The following is a 22,550-nucleotide window of genomic DNA, read 5'->3' on the forward strand; positions in this document are numbered from 1 at the left end:
TATCTATCTATCTATCTATCTATCTATCTATCTATCTATCTATCTATACCTGTGTTGAACTCAGAGGACCAACTTGAGGGAATCAGTTTTGTTCTTCTACCATGTAGGTCCTAGGTATCCAACCCAGATCACTTGGCAGGTGTTTTTACCTGCTGAGACCCGACTGGCCCTGTTATATATACTTGAGTAGATAGCCTGTCCATCTCTCTGTTCTTTCTTTCTTTTTCTTATTTTTCTTTTCGAGTCAGGATCTTACCCTTCAGCTCAGGCTGGCCTAGAAGTCATGGTTACCTCCTTGCCTTAGTCTTGAGAATATTGGGATTACAGATGTAAACAATCAAATCTGGCTGGCCAGTTACTTTCTTTAGCACACTAAAAATATTCTTTGTAGTATCTGGTGGCACTGCCTATAATCCCAGCAACTCTGGAACCTGAGGTAGGGAAATTGCAAGTTCAAAGCCAGCCTGCTTAGTGAGACCTTATCTCAAAAAGTGAAAACAAGGAGCTGGGAAGATGACTCAGTGCTTAAGAGCACTTGCTGCTCTTCCAGAGACCTGGGTTGGTTCTCAGCAACCACATTGTAGGTTATGACCATTTGTAACCCAGTTCCTTGGGATCTGATGCCCTCTCTGACCACTATGAACCCTAGGCACCCATGTGATGAATATACATACTTGCAAGCAAAATACTCATAAACTTAAGATAAAAATAAATACATCTTTTTAAATACTTTTTTAAAGGAGGGCATACAGAAGGCCCTGTGTGTGCTCTCCAGGACCAAAAATAAAATAAAATAAATAAGTCTTTACCTTGCAACCCATGTGTTTTCTTGTGAGAACTCCAGTTACCATATGATAAAATACATTTTTTTTTAACCTGCTATTTGGAGATGTTTCTTTTTTTTTTTTTCTCCAGCTGGAATATGCCCATTGGAGTCTTGCCAAGCTTCTAGGATATGCATGCTTGTCTTTCACTAAATTTGGGAAACATTTAGTAATTCTTTTTTCTTTATGGCAGGATTTTGATCAGTCATCTGGCTGGCCTTGAATTTGTGGCAAACCTCTTGCCTCTTCCTCCTGAGTGCTGAGGTTACAAGTATGTAAATGTGCATGACTCCCATGTCTGGCTATGTTCAGCAAATGTATCTTAAAATGTTTTTCAATGCTTTTTTTCCTCTGATCTAGAAATCCAGTGACAGGCACATTATCGTATGTCTTGCTGCACCTGTGAAAACAGGCTCAGCTTAGCCTGCTTTCCAGCCTGTTCCCTGATGCCCAGATTGGATAATTTCTGAGGCTCTGTCTTATGTTCCCTGGCTTCTTCTTCTGTTGTCTCCGTGATAGCATGGATCCCATCCAGTGTTGTTTTAGTTTGGATTTATTTTTATTGGCTTTTTATTTCACACACACACACACACACACACACACACACACACACACACACACACACTTTTTGGTGTGCTAAGATTAGACCCTGGGCCTTGAGTATATGCTAAGTAAACATTCTACTCTCAAGTATCCATGTCCTGCTTAATTTTTATTCTCAGAATTTTGATTGGTGATAACTTCTGTTTCGTACCCAGACCTCTTTTCAGGCATGTTTGGCTTACGCTTGGAGGGTAGTGTAGTGAGTTGTCTATAAGTCTCTGTTAACTATAGCAGTCATCTTAGAGTAAGTGTCTCTTGATTATTTTTTCCCTTGAGAGTAATCTGTCTTTTCTGGCTCTTTGTATGTTAACCAGTTTGTTTGTTTGTTTATTGGTTTTATTGAGACAGAGTTTCTCTATATAGCCTTGGCTCTCCTAGACTTGCTCTGGCCTTGAACTTGCAGCAATCTGCCTGCCTCTGCCTCCCTGACTGCTGGAATTACAAGCCTGAACCACTGTACCCAGCTTTTGTTTGTTTGTTTTTTTTTATTTTGTTTTTTGAGACAGGTTTCTCTTCATACTCCTGGCTGTCCACTCCAAGCTCTGTAGAACAAGGATATGCCTGCCTCTGCCTCCCATGTGCTGGGATTAAAGGTGTTCAAGCTGTCAAGCAGTTTTAAATTACACCTATATACTTTTAATATTACTGTATGAGGTTGGGTGTTATTTTAGTCTCACAGAGTACAGACATTTTTTCTGAAGTAAGGGCTGGACCTAGTTGGTCAGGCCAAATGGCTTATTTTAAACTTTTTAAAATTTGGATTTATTTAAATAAATTAATGGATATTGCATTTATTTATTTATTGATTTATTGTGTATGTATCCGCATACATTTTATAATGCATGTGTAATTGTCAGAAGATAACTTGTGTCAGTCAGTTCTCTCCATAGGTGGCTCTCAGAAATCAAATTTAAGTTGTTAGTGTTGTCAGTAAAAAGGGGCTTTTACTCCCTGAGTCAATTACTAGCTCTGAGTAAGACAGGATCTCACTCTGTAATACATGCTGACCTCTATCTTGGGATCCTCTCTGTTTAGCTTCCTGAAGACTGGTATTACAGGTGTATGCCACCACTCCCAGCCAAGGAGTATTTTGCCTTTACTTCGTCATGCTATGCTCAGGTGCATTTCTAGAGCCTCTGAAATGATCCTAGCACCAGCCCTGTGAATACTGTCCATGACCCAGTCTGAAGCCTAAGTGTGGTCATCTTAGGTTTTTGGTTTTTTTTTTTTTTTTTTTTTCTGTTTTGTTTTGTTACTGTGATAAAATACCCTAACAAAAACAATTTAAGCGAGAAAGGATTTATTTCATATCACAGTTCAAATTCAAGGTACAGTCAGTCCATCATGGCAAGGAAATCAAGGCAGCAGGAACTTGAAGTGGCTGGTCACAAGGAAAAAGCCACAAATGCAAGTGTGATTCTCAGCTTCCCTTCTCCACTTATCTAGTCCAGGATTCCCTGCCAAGGAAATAGTTACGATGAGTCTTCTATAGTTAAAATGAGTCTTCTCATATCAGTTAAGGTAATCAGGATTGCTATAGATTCCGTCTTGCTATAGATCTGTCAAGCTGAAAGGTAACAGTAACTATCACAGCAGTCTGCCCTGTATGTCAGTACTCAAAACCATTGGTTTTGCCACGTAGGGTTAGGTCCACATACACAACATCTCAGAGTCCTGTGTAGCTGTGAATAGTCCTGTTTCTATATCCTTTCTATCTATACAATTTCCCACTCTGACTCTAGGGCCCCTTTTTTGTCTCTGGCTAGAAACTCATGCTGTTGCATACCCCAACATTTCATGAGTGGGTCTATCCTGGGCCTGACATAGAGCATGGTGTATGAGAGAGTACAATATCCAAGCTCTTGAGACATGTCCTCTAGTGAGGAAGACATTTGTTCTCAATTTGGTGCTTTTGATGCTACTACCACCATCATAAGGTTAGAGCTGGGTTTGTCTAAGGCAGGGTTAGCAAAGACAGAAATTTAATAATGACAGTAATTTGTTATTACTGTTACTATTATAAAAACAGGATATTTTTCCCTTTCTGTCTCATGTAGATTTTACTATACTTTGCTAAGGTCAGGTGCTTCCTATCCATACTTGGGCTCTGATCACTTTTGAGTTTATCCAGGAGATGCAAAGGGAAAAGTAGTGATTGGGAAGCCTGCCTTCAGGAAAATCACCCAGAGTCTGCATTCCTTCCATATCTTGCTGCTGCCTCTGAACTTCAAGGCCCACAAGTGAAGAAATGTAACCCTTCTGTCCAGGGGTAAGGATTGAGTTTATCCATGGCACCTACCAATCCAGAGCCCCAGGGGCTATATTGCTGCCATTTCTTGTCAGAGAACAGTAGGTGGGGACTTGAAGGAGAGTCTTTGGTGATATTAAAGAACACCATTTGCTGTGTACTTTGTTAGCATTTTTTTTTCAGTGCTGGAGCTGTAACCCCAGATGTAGCCTTGCACATGGTAGACAGTGCTCTGCTATTAAGCTATACCTCAGCCCTCGACTGTTCTGTTGTACCAATATGGAAACTACCTTATAACCTGTGTCCTATTTGTTTGCAATAGGGCTTGAGACCCTGGAGAAGTGGCACTGCTGACCTTAGGCGTCTTCCACTGAGCCATGGCGACCCCAGATGTGAGCGTTCACATGGAGGAGGTGGTGGTTGTGACAACTCCAGACACTGCAGTTGATGGCAGTGGTGTGGAGGAAGTGAAGACAGTGCTTGTAACAACGAATCTGGCCCCTCATGGGTAAGAACTCAGTCTTGGTTCTGCTGGGTTGTAGTGGCACAGCATGGTATGCCAAATGTAGGGGTGAGTATCAAGATTTCTCTACATAAAAGATCCTAAGATTAGACCCAAGATTGTAAACACAAAGGTGAAGTACAAAGTGTGTCAGACAGTAGGATCAATGGAGACTCGAGGCTGATATCTCAGCTCATTATTGCAATGTGGTTCTAAATTTCTTGGTGGTATCTCTTTTGATATACAGGGAACTGAATATTTTCTTATCACTTCTTGTTTTAGATGTCAGAATTGAGAATTAGTTGGCCAAAAAGTCATATTTAAACCAAACTTGACTTTTTCAGGGCTTCTGGTTCTGGCCATCCTGGAACTTACTATGTAGAACTCAGAGATCCACCTGCCTCTGTCTTCCAAGGGCTAGGATTAAAGGCTTGTGCCACCACTGTGTGGCTCACATTTAACCATACTTTTATCTTCCTTTTGCCACCTCTAGACAGAATTGAGGGGGTGGGATACCTCCTGCCGCTGATAAGAGGTAGGATGCAGTCGGGGCTGTGGGACTTATGTTTTTTTCTCTCCCAAGAGACTTGGTCCCTGGGCTTGTCTTTACCTGTATCTTGTATGTAGTATTATCATACTGAACTTGATATTTTCTGGAGCTGAGGTGAGATTTTTGGCTCACTAAAAACATGTTGACAGTGAATTTTTAAGAGAAAGCTTGTATACCAATCCTTGCTGCCTTCCCTATTGCCCTGTGTTTTGAGGAGGCTGTGTCTTCTCATGTGCGTGTCTTGCTGCCAGCTGCAGAATAGGGACCTGACCTCTACTTGGGAGTTCTGACAGTGCCTTTCTCCTCAGAGAAAAAATGGAAGCTGGTGTGCAGGGATGGCTTTGGGTAGTTGCAAGTGAATTATATGTGAACTTCCATGCTTTGTGGACGTACTAAGATACTATTTGTAATATAGGCCTTCCCATGGCATTTTCCAGAGTCTCCTTACTTTCCTCTCCTTTCCTTCTTTCCTTCTTTCTTTCTTATTTATTTATTGAGACAGGTTCTCTATATAGCCTTGGCTGTCCTGTAACTCTGGAATCAGGTTGGCCTCAAACACATAGAGTTCTAATTGCCTCTTCTTCCCATGTGCTGGAATTAAAGTGCTACCATACCTGGCCATTGAGTCTCCTTTGATTTTTATCAGCATCTTTATACAGGGTTTAGATGTTTCCTATGTATATATTTTAGGCATACTGTATTTTCTGACACCTCCCACTGACATTTGCATGACCTTATCCAAAAGCCATACCTAGTTTTTCCCCTCAGATTTGGAGTAACCCGTGGTAAATAGTGTTGAGGAAATGATACTGGATTAGGAAAGGCCATGTATCTTCTGGTTTCTACCCTAGGGTCACTGTTAGGAGTTCAACTGCCATACTTCATAGTTATGGTATCACCCAGGCATTTAGGGCATATGAGGAGGAGGTCCAGACTCATGATAGTCTTCCAGTTCAAGTCCAACATTGTGGTGGACCACTACGGTAGGGTTTCAGGCCCACATCACAGACCGCTCAATATTACCTTTCTCCTCACCCCACCCCCTAATTTCCAGGGTCTCATTCTGTAGTATATCCTAGAGTTCACTATGTAGCCCAGGCTGGCCTGGAATGAAAGGCGATCTTCTTGCCTTACCTCCTACATGATAAAAAGCAGACACCACTGTGCACAGCTGCGTATTACTATCTGTTTTCCTGGAATATTGTCACATATTTGTGGGCTTAGAACTCCCTCTGGTCATCTTGTAAGAGAGATCAACTTCTGGAGTATCCTAGATAAGGATGCCAGCTAGCATAGTTCTCTAGCATCTGGGTGTTTTGTTTTGTCTTCATTAGGAAGATGACTTCTGGAGCCCATTTTGCTGTTATCAACAATGTGGGCAGCTTTTCTAGCATGTTAAGAAGTCTGCATATACCAAGGACTTAAAATAATTGTTTAATAGTAATGAGAAGTAGGGGGCATAATTGGTCAGGTCTTTGTTTGCCTTGTTTACTAGTACTGTTGGTTTCTTTTGTTGAATAAGAAATTATCATGGGGGCTGGAGAGATGGCTCAGAGGTTAAGAGTACTGGCGATTCTTCCAAAGATCCTGAGTTCAATTCCCAGCAACCACATGGTGGCTCACAGCCATCTATATTAAATCTGGTGCCCTCTTCTGGTGTACATGCAGGAAGAATAAATAATAAATGAATCTTTTTTTTTTCCCCAGCATTTAATTTTTTTTTTAATTTATTACAATTTGTTCACTTTGTATCCCCGCTATAGCCCCCTCCCTCATCACCTCCCAATCCTGCCTTCCCTCCCTCTTCTTCTCCCCTGCCCCTTCCCCAGTCCACTGATAGGGGAGGTCCTCCTCCCCTTCCATCTGACCCTAGTCTATCAGGTCTCATCAGGACTGGCTGCAATGTCTTCCTCTGTGGCCTGGTAAGGCTGCCCCCTTCCCACCTCAGGGGAGGTGATCAAAGAGCCAGCCACTGAGTTCATGTCAGAGATAGCCCCTGTTCCTTTTACTAGGGAACCCACTTGGAGACTATGCTGCCATGGGTTACATCTGTGCAGGGGTTCTAGGTTATCTCCATGCATGGTCCTTGGTTGGAGTATCAGTCTCAGAAAAGGCCCGTGTGCCCAGATTTTTTGGTTCTGTTGGTCTCCTTGTGGAACTCCTGTCCCCTCCAGGTCTTTCTGTCTCTCCCTTCTTTCATAATATTCCCTGCACTAAAAAAAGAAAAAAAAAAAAAAAAGAAAAGGAAAGAAACTACCATTGGCTAGATGTGCTGGCTCATTCCTGCAATCCTACTGCCCTACTGCTTAGGAGATTATGGTAGAAGGGTTATGAGTTCCATCCCAGTGTAGGCTGTATAGTAGTGGGAAAGAAGTGGGCAAGAAAGGAAGGGAAAGAAATTATCTTAGAATATTCAGGGGCTTAACATATAAATATTTATTATTTCTTGTAATTCTATTACTTGTCTCTGGTTTTATGGTTTAAGCTGCTTGTCTGACATTGTCATGTGTTAGGGTGAGTTGGTTAGTCAGATGGCTTCAGTCATGTCTCATTGACAGGCTACTATTTTGATAGATGTGGTGAAGGCTTCGCTATGTCTGCCAGTCTCTTTAAATATTCCAACTAGGTGGCCTGGACTTCCCTTGGTGATTTCATACCTGTGTGTTCTCATTTCCCAACACCTAGAGCAAATTTCATAACCATTCGCAAGCCCAGGGTAGACCACGACTACCTCAGGACCAGGAAAGTTGTACATAATTAGTTTTATTGTCACTGTGACAAATACCTGACAGAAACAGATCAAGGGAGGAAGGAATGACTTTGGCTTATGGTTTCAGAGGGCTCAGCCAGTACATGGTTACTGATCCCAGCTACTTGGCAGACATCATAGTGGTAGGAACATGTAGAGGAAGAGGCAATTTGCCTCGCGGGGGATGGAAAACTGAGAAAAGGAAACATGAAGGCAAGATGGGAAAGGACCAGGGACAAGGTATTCCCAAGGACTTCCCTCTAGTGACCTGCTTTTTCATGTAGTTCTAACCTCCCAAAATATTATCACTAGTTAAGGCCATCCCCAACACATAAGCCTTTTAGTGGGATACTTGATATCCAACTTTCACAGAGATACGACACTATTCTCCTGACAAGTCATTCTTCCACTCCCCCAAGGGCCCTCAGCATCATGTCCAGCTGTGGTACCAGACCTTAAGGTCTTGGCTTCATAGGTAGCTTTAGGTCTGTGTGGTTTAAATGCCTTTGATCATAGACATGAGACTTATAAACATAATTACTTCCTGTCAAATTAAAATTAGAATTAAAAACATAATTACTTCCTGTCTTCCTATTGCTGTGATGGAACATCATAACCAAAACCAACATGGGGAGGAAAGGTTTAATTTTGTGTTTACCTTATAGTCTATCATCCAGATAAACCAAGGCAGGAACTCATGAAGAGGCTGTGGAGAAGTACTGCTTACTGGCTTGCTTCCTTATGGTTTGCTCAGCCTGCCTTATAGCACCCAGGACAACCCAGTCTAGGGATAGCATTGCCTACAGTGAGTTAGGCCCTCCCATATCATTTATCAATCAAGAAATGTACTGCAGATTTCCCAAAGGCCAGTCTGCTGGGGACATTTTCTCAGTTGAAGTTCCCTCTTCCGAAATGGCTCTAGGTTGTGTCAAGTAGACATAAAACTAGCCAGCATACTTTCTCTCCCTGTACTCAGCATGAACAAGTGGGAGAGCTAGGAAGGCAGCTGTGTTCAAAGGCCATGTAATGAATTCTTTTAGGTGGTCCTCTGTCTGGCTTTCTGGGTAGGTCCTAAAGGTTGGAGCCTTTAGCCAGGTACTACACTGATTTTTTTTTTTCTTTTTCATATCTTTTCTTTTGTAAATAAGTGCTCTATCTGCATGTCCACCTCCATGCCAGAAGAGGGCATCAGATCACATTATAAGTAGTTGTAAGCCACCATGTGGTTGCTGGGAATTGAATTCAGGATCTCTGGAAGAGCAGCCAGTGCTCTTAACTGCTGAGCCATCTCTCCAGCCCACTATCCTGAATCTTGAAGAGCAAAATAGAAGCCCTCACAGGTACATACATTTTTAATTTGCTTTGATAGTCAGAGATAGGAAATAGTTCTCAACTCCCTATTAGTTCTGCAGTTTTATTTTTTGCCCAAGATGTTCCTCATGAGGTTCACATATTAATCAATTTCTACCCTCCAAATGTCCAAGATAGAGGTTACTTTCCTCTACTGTGAGGGCTAGCAGTGTCTCCTTTTGTCCCAGCCTCTGCTAACGGTTCTATGCTATTTAGGAAGAAACTGCAATTCCCACCGTGATATTATTACTGTCTTGGCTACAGAAATTATATGATAGACCATCACAGAACTTCATGGACTAAAGTGACCAGTACTTTTTGCTTTCTTGGTGTGTTGGGTTGGCTTTGTCTGGGTGATCTCAGTCCATACCTAGAACACAGGTTCTGCATGTGACTGTCACCTATCAAGATATCTGCGTGGGTGTGTATGGAAGGTTCAGGTTCTAATAGGGTTGGGAACTGTAGAGTCTTCTCCATCCCATTAGAAAGCTAATCAGAGTTTAAGTGGGAGGATAACTACCTTTGATGGGAAAAACCATGAAGGATAAGGACTTTTCCATCTTTGGCCTTAGTACCAGGGTGCTAACATACTGCCCCAATGGTTCTTTCTGTAGAACAGAAGAGGCTGTGAATTTCTCCTTTGGAAAATCCCACATAACCCTGAGAGCAGGTCTATCCTGAAAGATGGGGAACTTTCCATTTTTGATGGGAACTACTTGGAAAATGAGACTTAACTCTAGCTTCATGCTCTGAAAAAAAAAAAAAAAAAGCTATGAAGTGGAGACTAGTTAATTTCTTTGTGGGAACTGATTTCCTTCCTGGATTGGGGAGGCTTGGGAGTATTTTTTTACTTAGAAAGCCTGGCAGAATTGTTTCCATCCACTACCACATGCTGTGGCAAAGTGTGCCTACTGCAGAGAAGAAAGCAGCTCTCAATAGAAAGCCAGGAGTTCACATGTTTAGGGAAAGTATACCTTTTTATGTGACATGTGGACAGAAATGTCAGTTTGTTAGCATCTTTGCTGAGAGCTGGGCAGTTGTGCTTACAAGTTGTGCTGCAAAGGAACTGTCTCACATCTATGAAGGTGCTACCCTTCCTGGTCTTCACTTTTGGTTTCCTCAGCCATCTCCATCTAATGCTGGCCTATTATTTGCTAATGACCTTGGATAGGTTTTCTACTGACTCCCAAGTCAGCAGCGGTAGTCTCTCCCTGAGTAGCACAACTAGAGGTTCTAGATCACTTTTACCCCCGACTTCCTTCCTTGGAAGAATTTGTTTTGGACAAGGTGTAATTCTGGTTCTGTCATTGTCCAAAGTTCTGGCTGAGGAGGGAGGATATCTTCCTTTCCAAGTTACTGCAGACTTGTTGGAGTCCAGGTGTTCCCAATTAATATTATTGTTCATATCAGAGTCGTTCTTTGATGTTGTTGTTGAGACAAGGTCGCTAAATCAGTGGTTCTCAACCTGTTGGTTGAGATTCCTTTTGGGGGGGGTCAAATGACCCTTTCACAGGGGTTTTATATAAAATATCCTGCATACCAAATATTTATATTATAATCCATAACAGTAGCAAACTTACAATTATGAAGTAACAATGAAAATAATTTTATGTGGGGTCACCCCAACATGAAGAATTGTATTAAAGGGTCTCAGCATTAGGAAGGTTGAGAACTGCTGCTCTAAAGAGTCCTGGCTGGCCCAGAACTTTCTGTGTAGATCAGGCTATTCTAGACCCAGAAATCTGCCTCCTGAGTGCTGGGATTAATGGTGTGCACCACAAGCCCGGTTTAGAGTCATTTTCCCCCCTGTTTTTCAAGACAGAGTTTCTCTGTGTAACATTGGCTGCCCTGGACTTGATTTGTAGACCTGGATGGCCTTGAACTCACAGCTGTCCACCTGCCTCTGCCTCCTGAGCACTGGGATGAAAGACATACGCCACTGTGCCCAGCCAGAGTCATTCTTAATATGTCTTAAAAGGCAGATTTCAAGTTTGTATTTCTCTTCAACTCTGATTTCTGACTTGGTTTAAGGTAAAATAATCTTGAAGATTGGGAAGTAGTAAGCTGACTTAACAACATCATCAGGTATTCCACAAGAAAGATCAGCTTAAGCCCAGAGGACAGATATGCCTACTGTTGAGGGACTGGTTCCTGAGCTTTCTAGATGCTAAGGTGGAGTTCCTGGTGCATAAATCCATGAGGAGAATGGTCAGGCTGGAGGCTGTGGTAGGGCTCTGACCATGAGGATCCACAGTGGGCAAGTATGCCCTAGCATGCATGATATATCTCTGTATTCCAGGCACCCTCTTCTCTCTTCTCTGCAGTGAGTATCTTGTGGGGTTTTGTTTGTTTGTTTGGTTTGGTTTTTTAAAAATTTATTTATTTATCATGTATGTATGGATGTTCTATCTATAGGTCACTTGCATGCTAGAAGAGAGCATCAGATCCCAGTATAGATGGTTATGAGTCACCATGTGGTTGCTAGGAATTGAACTCAGAACCTCTGGAAGAGCAGACAGTGCTCTTAACTGCTGAGCCATCTCTCCAGTCCTTGGTTTGGTTTTTTAAGACAGAGTTTCTCTCTCGGCTGCCCTGGAACTCACTGTGGACCAGGCTGTTCTCAAACTCACAGAGATCTGGCTGCCTCTGCCTCCTGGTGTTAAAGGCATATGCCACCACTGCTTGCCCAAGTAGCCTGTGTTTTAACCTTGAGTAACCTCCTCTTTCTGTAACCTGTTCTCTTCTTAATACCCACTTTCCTTCCCAAGGGTGTGTGGCAAGTCTGAGAGCGTTTTCTAGTCACACGTCCGCAATGTGTGACTACCATAGCTAGCCTCTCCTGGGCCTGGATTTCTGATGCTGGCAAACATTGGTGCTTTGGCCTTAGGCCTTAACTGCTGTTCTTAGGAGATATCTGTATCTTACACTACCTTTGTTTTCCTTATCTCCCTGAGAACCCTCTTAATTTTTATTTGCATGGGTGTTTTGCCTGCATGTATATATCTGTATACTACTTGGGTGCTTTTTGGTTGCAATGCTAGAAAAGAGTGTTGAATCCTGTGGAACTGGAGTTACAGATAGCTGAGCCATCTTGTGGGGGCTTGAGATTTAGCCCAGGTCTACTAGAAGAGTAGCAGCTCTTTACCTCTGGGCCAGCTGTCCAGTGTGAAGGACCCTCTTATTCACAAGAACTTTCACTGAGGGATTCCTTCTCTGGGCCAAGCCCTGACCTCTGATGAAACTGCAGACTTGCCTAGAAAATTGCCCATTGCTTGGGTAATAATTGTGGACATTTTGTAGATTAGAACACTATCTAGCCACAAGAGAGAGAAGGCTACAGATGTGTATGGTGGCCATGGATGCCGAGGACCTGTTAGTAAAGGAAGGAGGACCCAGAGAAGGCACATCTGTGATTCATAGGAAATTCAGAAGTAGTAAACTGCCTGGTATGGTCGCTCAAACTTTAATTAACCCCAGCAGTTGGGAGGCAGAGACAGGCAGATCTCCCAAGTTTCAGTGAGAGCCTGTCTCAAAAAACAAAAACATAAACCACCAAGGAACCAAAAAACAGAACGAGTAAACCCAAGTATGGTATCATGGCATACACTTTTAGTAACAGCCAATGCTTGGGAGGTAGAGGCAGGAAGATCAGTAGTTTAGGGCCTCATAGGGAATTCCAGGCCAGCCTGAACTGCATGGGCCCCTGTCTCAAACTTTGCCCAATATCCTAACCAACTTCTATCTGGGTATTCCACTGTTACCTTCTCTGTCATGCTCTGCTTTACTATTTTCCCAGGACTATGGGCTTGACTATGTTGTCCTGTAATCTTAAGATCACCTGTCTCCAGGACTTCTTGGCTTTTGGCCCTTGATCTTCAGTCTTCTCTGTGGCTGAGGTTCTTTCTCATGTCCTAGAGTGCTTTCTTAGCCTGTTTCCCACCTCTAGAACCTGTCCTTTATTCTATAGCTAGAATACTCTTTATAACATGTGAACCTGATATATCTTGCCACTGTTTAAAGATCCAAAGGGCTTCCTTAACCTTGGCCCTTTTGGGTGGTACTTTATAGTACCCTGCCATACAGGAGGAAACTCTTGGGGTCCACAGCCCACTTCCAGCACTGAGAAAGCTATTTCTACCTGGCTGGCTCACACTCTTCAGATTCTGCTAAAATAATAATAATAATAATAATAATAATAATAATAATAATATATATTATGTAATATAATTATATATTATATATTATATATTATTACCCTTTCAGGTCTGGCTTCCTATAGCTTGACTTACCTTGTTGTCCATGTTCCTGTTTCTGTGGGTTATGGGTGGGTTGTGGGAATCTGTGAATTCTGTGTCCCCTTTCTGAGATCAAGCTCTTAGCAGGCTTCTGTCGTGATGCTCTATCTTAAAGGAAGGCAAAAGAATAGAAAGAATGCCCACAGCCATTCCTGATAGTATGTGTGTTTAATGGAATCTCTACAGAGAGGTACATACACTACACATCTGGTTGTCGTGAGCACTGCTGTACTTCTGTATGGAATGCTGCCGTATTTCTCCCAGATTGTCCACATAGCCTCCCAGTTTCCAAAATAGATAAGGTTTCTGACTGAGGCAGTCAATTTGTGTTGGTTCTGCAGCTGTCTAAGCAGAGGGAGGAGGATGGATTCCCTAGTAGTGGGGTCAGAAGGTATGTATTTTGTAAGTAATGAACAGAGTGCCCTCGCATGGATTTTAGTTTAAGGGGGGGAGTACTACTACTACTTCTTGTTAGTGAGTTTTTCATCACTGTAACAAGTACCGGAAAGAAACCGTTTAAAAGGAAAAGAAGGTTTATTTGAGTTTATAACTCAGTGGTTTCAGAGTGTGGTAGAGGGCTTCATTGTTTTTAGGCCATGGTGAGATAGAACATTGTGGCGCATGGACATGATAGGGCAAAGTTGCTGGTCTGGCAGATAGGAGATAGAAAATGGCAGGAAAAGCTAGGGACAAGGTACATCCTTCTAGAGCATACTTCCAATGATCTACTTTCTTTAATTACACTCCATCTTTCACTTTCTACCACTTCTTAATAATGCCATTGTATTATCATCCATCAAGTGATTAATCTGTTGATAAAGGTAGAGCCTTCATGATCTGGTCACTTCCCAAAAGGTCGAGCTCTGAATACTGCTCTATTGGGAATTAAGCCTTCAACAGTTACCTTATATCTAAACTGTCCTGGAATGCTGCTGTTCCACACCTGTATTATCACTCCATTATCCTTTTTCCATAAATATCTTGGTGATGCATGCTTCCATCTTTGGGCCATCTAGGTGAAAGTGGTTTCTCACTAATCTTTCTTTTCTCCCAGTGCTGGAGGTTGAACCCTGGCCCTTGATAACATTAGGTAAGCACTCTACCACTGAACATCCCAGCTCTCCTCAGTGTCTTTATTTGCATTTCTTGGGAATTAGAAGCAGTCTCTTCACAGGCTTCTCATGGCTCTGGTCTTGGACCTTGGTAGATTGCCCCCCAACTGTTCATGTGTTTTCTCTTTTAAAAAGTTGTTTATGGGGCTGGACAGTGATGGTATAAGCCTTTAATACTAGCACTTGGGAGGAAGAAGCAGACAAATCTCTTGAGTTCAAGGCTAGCCTGGTATGCAGAGTGAGTTCCAGGACAGCCAGGGCAATGCAGAGAAACCTTTTTTCGAAAAAACAAAACTTGTTTATGGTTTTTTTTCCCTCATGCTAAAAGGGTTTTGTTTTGTTTTTAATTTACTGTGTGTCATGATATTTGTGTGGAGTCAGCATCTTTTGAGTAGTTGGTTTCCCTTCTACTTTACATGGGTTCTGGGGATTGAACTCAGGTGATCAAGCTTGCATAGTAAGTATCTTTACTGGCTGGGCATTTCACCAATCCAAGACTTTATTTTTATTTATTTGTTTTGTAATGGAGTATAATGATATATGTCTTTAATCTCAGCATTTGGGAGACAGAGGAAGGTGGATCTCTGTGAGTCCAAGCCCAGCCTAAGCTACATAGTGAGACCCTGTCTCAAAACAAAATGAAACAATGAGACTGAGTTTTGCACTTTTATCATATGTGTATGTGTCTTTTGCCTGCATGTATTCAAGTATACCATGTGCATGCAGTGCTCATAAAAGTCAGAAGAGGACATTGGAGCCCCTTGAACTGAATGAAGTTATAGGCAGTTGTGAGCTACCATATGAGTGCTGGGGCCAAACCAAGATCCTCTGTAAAAATAGCAAGTACTCTTATTAACCTCTGAACCATCTCTTTAGCTCCTACCTTTATTTCTTTATTTACTTATTCATTCATTTATTTGTTTGTTTGTTTATTCATTCATCTATTAATTTATTCAATCATTTATTTATTCAATCATTTATTTAATTATCTATTTATTTATTTATCTATCTATCTATTTATTTTTGGTTTTTAGAGACAGGGTTTCTCTGTGTAGCCTGGGCTGGCCTGGACTTGCTCTGTAGACTGGACTGGCCCTGAACTCACAGCAGAACCACCTGCCTCTGCCTCCCTGAGTGCTGAGATTAAAGGCATGTGCCACCATGCCTGGCTTTCTACTTTTATTTACTAATTTTGTTTTGTTTGATTTTGGGGGAAGTTTGAGATGGGGTCTTGATATGTAGCCTTAGATGGCGTGAAATGAGCCAAGTAGACCAGGTTTGTCTAGATTCCCCTGTTTCTACTCTTTAGTGTTGGAATGATAAATATATGCTGCTACCTTGGCTTCAGTTTTTTAAAGTTAATTAAATCTGGTGTTTATGTGTGTGAACGTTGTATGCACTACAGTGCACATATTGGAGGCCAGAGGATTAGGTTCTGAGGATTGATCTAAGGTGGTCAGGTTTGACAGGAAGTGCTTTTACCTGCTATCTCAGTGGTTGTACCTTCTATTTTTGATTGTTTATTTTGAAATAAGATCTCTTGGCCCAGCTCAAACTGTATTTTTGAGGATGACCTTCAACTTCTGATCAAGCTGCTTTCTGGGATTACAGGCATGCACACCATACCTAGTTTTATGTGTTACTGGGAAATCAAATCCAGGTCTTTGTGCATGCTAGGTAGGTATTCTGAGCTGAGAGGCATCTTATCCCCAACTATTTTTACTTTTTAAGCTAAAGATACCCCTTTGTGATTCTGGATATTGAATATAAAAAAAAAACCTTTAACCATTTTATAACTATTACTAATAATCTCTCCTTAAGAAATTTAATACTATATAGGTTCACCTTTTGCCTTTGCTTTTGGTTTGCTCATAACTTATTTTGGGTTAATCAAGATGAATTTTTTTTTCCTCATTCAAAAATTTTGTATTTTCTGCGTATTTGGTTCGTAGTGTTTGATCTCCAAAGCTGTATAAAATTTGTATTTTTAAGGCTAGAGAGATGGCTCACAGGTTATGAACACTGGCTGTTCTTCCTAAATGCTCCTGAGTTCAATTCCCAGCAACCACATGGTGGCTCATAACCATCTGTAGTGAGATCTGGTACGCAGGTACACATGCAGGCAGAATGCTATATAAATAATAATAACTAAATCTTTTAAAAAATTATATTTTTAGCAACTTTGTGTAACAGTATGAAATTATTATATTGGAAACAGAAAACTTTATTAAGAAAAGAAAAAAGGGTTTTTTAATTTCCACATAAACATTCATTGCTTCTATAAGTTCCTCATGTTGGCTTTGCTTATCTATGCCATTCTGGGCATTAGAGGCAAGCAAAAATGCAAGCTACATGTTCTCGGGGGTGGCATAGGCACTTGTCTGTACATTCTTCTGTGACTGTACAGCCATCACAATTTCTTTTTTATTTTTATTTAAGTTTATTTACCTTACATCTCAAGGGTGCCCCCTCCCTTCTCTCCTTCCAGTCCTCCTTATCCCTCCTTTCTCTTTCCCCTCTCCCTTTACCCCCAGAAAAGGGGATCCTCCTTCCCCCGTATCAACCCTTCCCAGCACATCAAGTCACATCAGGACTGAGCAATCCTCATCCACTGAGGCCAGGCAAGGCAACCCTGCCAAGGGGAAGTGATCCAAAGGCAGGCAATAGAAACAGGACCCCCACCCCCTCACCAGGTGATCCACATAGGTGACCCATATGAAGACTAAGTGGCCCATCTGCCACATATGTGCAGGGGGCCACCACAATTTCTTAATAAAGTTAGAAAAGTATAATTGGTTTGTCGGTAGTAACATTTATCCTTGCACACTGTAGGTGTGCCAGGGACTGCAAAGTATGCACTTGGTGATTCTGATGTTCTTTTTCTCTGTCTACCAGGGGTGACTTGACAGAAGATAACATGGAAACAGAAAATGCAGCAGCTGCAGCAGCTGCAGCCTTTACAGCCTCCTCACAGCTCAAGGAAGCCGTGTTAGGTAGGAAACTCTATTGGCTGGGAAGCTCTATTAGGTGGGAAGCCTGCATTCTGCCTATTTTGTTGGTTAGTCAGGATAGCCCTACAACTGAGGTAAAGCCAGGGCTAACGAGGCCCTCGTTTTGACTGTTCGCAATATATAAGAGACCAGGTCCCAGGTCTTTTAAAGAGGGAAGGCACATTACATCTGAAATGAAAACTGCTTCTGCCAGCCGCTGGTGGAAAAAAGAAAGAAGAGTCACCCTAAATCTTGTAGTTTTTTCCTCTTTTGTATTTTGTTGTCTTGCCAATGTCTCCTCCCTATTTCCTCTGTCTACCAGTAAGTGATTGTAGGTGTTCTTTTCATATCTATGGGACCTTGTGTCATCCAGATTTAAGAGTTGGGTTACCTAAGACTTGTTTCCCCAGCAGTGTTTCCACTATGGCTTGATTTTTGTCTTCTAACATGGTTCCTCAATTGAGTGCTGTTTAATAGCTTATATTAACATTGTGGTTAATAGTTACTGATAAATAGTTAAGTCTGCTTTGTGGATTCATCTGAAATTCTCTTTAGGATTGATGGGAACCCCTGCTTCTGGGCTCTGTTTCAGGCCTTCTTAGATTTCAGTTTCGTTTCAGATTGGCAAGCTGCTTTCCATATTTGCAGGAAATGCTTTGGAAAGTTTGTAACTGATTTTCTGTTTCTACTTTTTCTTGTCCATGTGTCTGTGAGAAGTGAAGATGGCTGAAGAGGGGGAGAACTTAGAGGCTGAAATTGTGTACCCCATCACTTGCGGAGAAAGCAGAGCTAACCTCATATGGAGGAAGTTTGTGTGCCCTGGCATCAATGTGAAATGTGTTCAGGTGAGGGTCAGGTGAGGCGCACACCTTTACCTGCACTTCCTCCTGCTTGGGGATTGGGGGTGGCATCTGCCTATGCTGGACACTTCTCTGGAGGCTGAGTCTCACCAGCCTGGGGAGACAGGAAGCACACCAGATAACCTCTGGGACCGATGAGCGCAGTGAGGAAAGCCTCCAGCAAGAGTAATCTCAGCTGAGGTGAAGCAACAGAGACAGGTTGGTGAGAAGACATACCTAATTTGAAGGAAGATAGCAGTATATTTCATGTCATTTTTCTTATTTATACTAAGTACACTTATTTCTGTTAGGTATTTAGTGGAAGCTATGTCCTCTGAGCTGTAAGTGGCTTTGTTTGACAACTGAGGTGTGCTCTGAAGAGTCTCATTTAGTGGTTAGGGGATGTTGACTGGGAAAGATATTCTCTTTCTGGCAACGTGGTAGATGAGTACCTAAACTCACCTTGTATTGAAACAGCCAAAAATTCCTACTAAGGTATGCTCATAAATCTGGTTTAATATTTTTAATATATTTATTCTATTTTATATGTATAAACATTTTGCTTGCATGTATGTATGTGTACCACATGCATGCCTTTTGCCTGTGGAAGCCAGAAGAGGGCATCAGATCCCCTGGAACTGGAGTTATGAATGGTTATGATCCATCATGTGGTTTCTGGGAATTGAATTTAGGTCCTCTGCAACAAAACAAGTACTCTAAATCACCAAACCATCTCTCCATCCCATATAAAGGTATTTTAAGGTGGCAAAAGGTAAAAGTCATCAGTCCCAGGGCCCAAGGATGGGTAGAATGCACAGACAGAATGCTGAATCTTGCTCTTGCTTAAGACTTGGGTTATTTCAGTTTTGTCTACTGGGGACAAGAAAGTGAAGCCTGTGGTTCTTCAGTGTGTGTGTTTAGAAAGGGACTGATTTCTAAAATTGGTACTGATGAGACTCATGATATCAGCCCACCTTTGCTCACTCTAAACAGAATGCTGGTACCTCCAGTTTAAGCAGTGAGAACAGAGGCTTACTCTCTAGAACACTGGCCTACGATGTATGGTTAGAACCTCTAGCACAGGAGAGCTTAGTTTTAAGTAGTTTCTGGCCTAACTTCTCCCATAGTTTGACAGAAATTCTTGAAAAATCCTCTGAAGAAATCACTTTCACTATATGTAATTTCTACATAGTTCTAAGGTGGGGTGTGGGGAGGTACCTCACAGAGAAAGAAAACCAAAGCACTGGACACAAGGGAGCAAGGTACCTTGGCTAAGCATGTACAGAAACAGTGGGCAACAGAATCAGCTTATCACCGAGATTGCAGGCAAGTACCATTTTACGCAGTTTTTCATGTTGATGCAGGGGATCCAAACAGATCCTTTGTTTGTGCAGCAAGTACCTTACCAATTGAGCTATCTTCCAAATGCAAATAATTACTTTAAAGCATAAGGTAATTTGACCAAAAAACAAAACAAAACAAAACAAACAAACAAAAAAAACCCCAAACCAAAATAAAACAAATAAACAACAACAACAAAAACAAACCATAGCTAGAAATAGATAGAATTAAAACCAATTATTTAGTGGACCAGTTTCAGAGATTACACATAGCTGAAAAGATGATTAGTGAACTGGAGGATAGAACCAAAGCCTTTATCCAAAACTCAGTTCATAGATATAAGAAAACAGCAGATAAAAGCAGGAGAAAAAAAGATGACAAGTCTGTCTGCAAGGAAGGAGACTTCATGAGAAGGAAAGACTGCAGTCTGTCTTTAGAAAGATCTAAAGCACTCCCAGATAAACAGAAAGGCTCTCCTCTGAAATAATTTAATGTTAAAATAACAGCAAGATGGAGTTTAGTGGCTGATCACTTATTTAACATGTACAAGGCCTTGAGTTTAATCCTAGCATGACAAGAGAGAAATAAGTAACAACACATAAGTAAGGTTAGCCCCCCTTTCAATTTATTGCATAAATGTGTTATGCTAAGTTAAGCTGTGATACTTTTAAACTTGTGACACAATACAGAAGGTAAATTCTATACCTTGCAAAGAACTTTTATACCTTCCAAGGAAGCCTTCAGTTAAGCTTCCATGAACTATAAGCATCTAAAACAACAGTTGTCAACCTTCCTAATGCTGTGACCCTTTAATACAGTTCTTCAGATTGTGGTGAACCCCCATCATAACATTTTGTTGCTACATCATGTAATTTTGCTACTGTTATGAATCATAATGTAAATATCTGATACGCTACCCCTGTGAAAGGATCATTTGACCCCTGAAGGGGTCATGACCCACAAGTTGAGAACCACTGATCTAAATCTATGTGCCGTTAGCTGATCATCCTTAGCCAGTCCAATCTCTGCCAAAGAGCTGGCAAATGCTCTTGTACTGGCTACTCTGTAGCTTTGTTACTTTACTTGTATTCTAGCAAATGCTCTTGACCTGGCTGCTCTGTGGATGCGTTACTATACTTGTATTCTGGATGTTGAACTATAGTGTTATTGCAGGCAAATTTCTTCTTAAATTCCTTCACTAGAGGGTTGGGATATGATTCAGTGCACTTGTCTAGCAACCAAAAGACTCTAGATTCAACTTCTAGTATTACCTAAAAAAAAACAAATAAAAACATCTTTTGTGGACTGGAGAAATGGCTCAGAGGTTAATAGCACTGGCTGTTCTTCCAGTGGTCCTGAGTTCAATTCCCAGCAACCACATGGTGGCTCACAACCATCTATAATGATATCTGGTGCCCTCTTCTTGTATGTAGGTATAATGCTGTATAAATAATAAGTAAATAAATCTTAAAAAGAAAGAAAGTCTAGGTAGATGGCTCAGTAAAGGGCTTGCTATGCATGATTTAGGATCTGAGTTAAAATCCCTAGCACCCTCAGCAGGTTTGCTATGAGATTGTGTCTCCTAGTAATATCAGAAGCTACATTCATTAAATCTCACCAACATGACTGCTCAAAAATTAGCTGAACAAGGATGATACCAATAAACATGCCAAACTGAATAGAGAAAATCCACAAAGCCTCAACCCTACACAAAAAATTGCAGACAACTGAGGAAAACTGGGAGTGGGAGAGGTGGTCTTCCCCAGAGAAGAGCACACCAATTGGTTGTCCAGTGTCAAATAGTCATTTCTGAAAACATACATACAAGTAACATTATATGGACTGAACAGGTTATATTTAGAAATATGTATGTTAATACATATGTGAATGCAATAACAATTAGTGGAAAAAGAGGCCAAGAATTTGAAGGAAAATAGGTAAGGGTATATGAGAGGATTTGGAGGGAGGAAAGGGAATGGAGAAATGTTGTGATTATAATTTTAAAAAATTTGTAGCACCCATATTAAAAAAAAACAACAACATTGTCATCCCAACACTAGAGAGACAGGAAAATCTATGGGTCTTGCTGGCTAGCTAGTCTTTCAAATTGGTAAGATACAGGTTTGGAGAATGTTTTAGTTACTTTTTTTTTATTACTGAAGAGACATCATTGGTAAAGAGACACCATGATCAAGGCAATTTATTAAAAAGAGTTTTTTGGGGCTTATGGTTCCATAGGGTTAGAGTTTCCATAGGGTCATTATGGTGGGGCGTATGGCAGCAGGTAGGAAGGCATGGCACTGGAGTAGTGATTAAGAGCTTCCATCCTGAGTCAGGCATGAGGCAGAGAGAGAGCACTAGCTAAGTGTAGTGGTGTGAACTTTTGAAACCTCAATGCCCACCTTCAGTGATATTCCTTCTCCCACAAGGCCAAATCTTGTCCTTCCCAAACAGTTCCACCAACTGGGGAGCAAGTATTCAAATATATGAGCCTATGTTGGATATTCTCATTCAAATCACATACAGCCTCCATATATGTGTATAAACATGCACACACACACACAGAGCCAAAAAATTCTTCACTAGTTTCTTTTGATTCTATTTATCAGTGGTCCTTGGATAGTAGTAAGGGTCCTCTCTGCATTTTTCTGTTGATTTTTCTAAAGATATAACTCACCACGAGTAGGAAGCTAGTCATCCTACTTGTATCAACAGTAATTTCAAAAGAGCGGAGGATATGGATAGTGTACATGTAACATATTTTTTCCTCTGTAGAAATAGTATATGGAAGGTACTACAAGAAACGGCAGAAGTTGGGATAGAGTGTCAGGAAGAAAGGGGCTTGAGGAAGCTACTGAGTCCTCAGCAGTGGCTTAATGCCTGGGAAATAGGATAAGTATCGCAATGTATTTTGTGTATTTTTCCTACTTATATTAAGTACACTTACGTCTCTTAGGTATGTGCATAGAGAGAAGCAGAGTTTTCATGAGAATGTCCACCAGTGAATATGGAAAGAGTGGTAGGCTAGGAGTCTTTAGTGAATATAAGCTAGTTGTGAAGTGAGGGGAGGAACAGTCTTAGAGCATCCTTCACATATTACATCCTAACACAGAGTGATGTAGCAGCAGTGTGGAAGCTTTGAGATGC

The 22,550-nt window shown here is 41.3% G+C and overlaps 1 protein-coding gene across 2 annotated transcripts in view; it reads left to right on the forward strand.

Moving 5' to 3' along the window:
• Gmeb2 (glucocorticoid modulatory element binding protein 2) overlaps positions 1–22,550 on the forward strand; it is a 38,900-nt gene that overhangs the window by 4,265 nt on the left and 12,085 nt on the right. Inside the window, exons 2-4 of one of the 2 annotated variants that reach the window (XM_055596224.1) lie at positions 3,998–4,183; positions 17,129–17,226; positions 17,941–18,068. In XM_055596224.1, the coding sequence (XP_055452199.1) occupies positions 4,053–4,183; positions 17,129–17,226; positions 17,941–18,068 (357 nt within the window). In that variant the 5' untranslated portion in view covers positions 3,998–4,052. Of the gene's footprint in view, positions 1–3,997; positions 4,184–17,128; positions 17,227–17,940; positions 18,080–22,550 lie in introns of those variants that run through there. The other variant, XM_055596225.1, reaches the window with a different exon arrangement.

This window comes from Psammomys obesus, unplaced genomic scaffold (genome assembly GCF_907164565.1).
Source record: "Psammomys obesus unplaced genomic scaffold, mPsaObe1.curated_primary_1811, whole genome shotgun sequence".
Classification (NCBI taxonomy): Eukaryota; Metazoa; Chordata; class Mammalia; order Rodentia; family Muridae; genus Psammomys; species Psammomys obesus.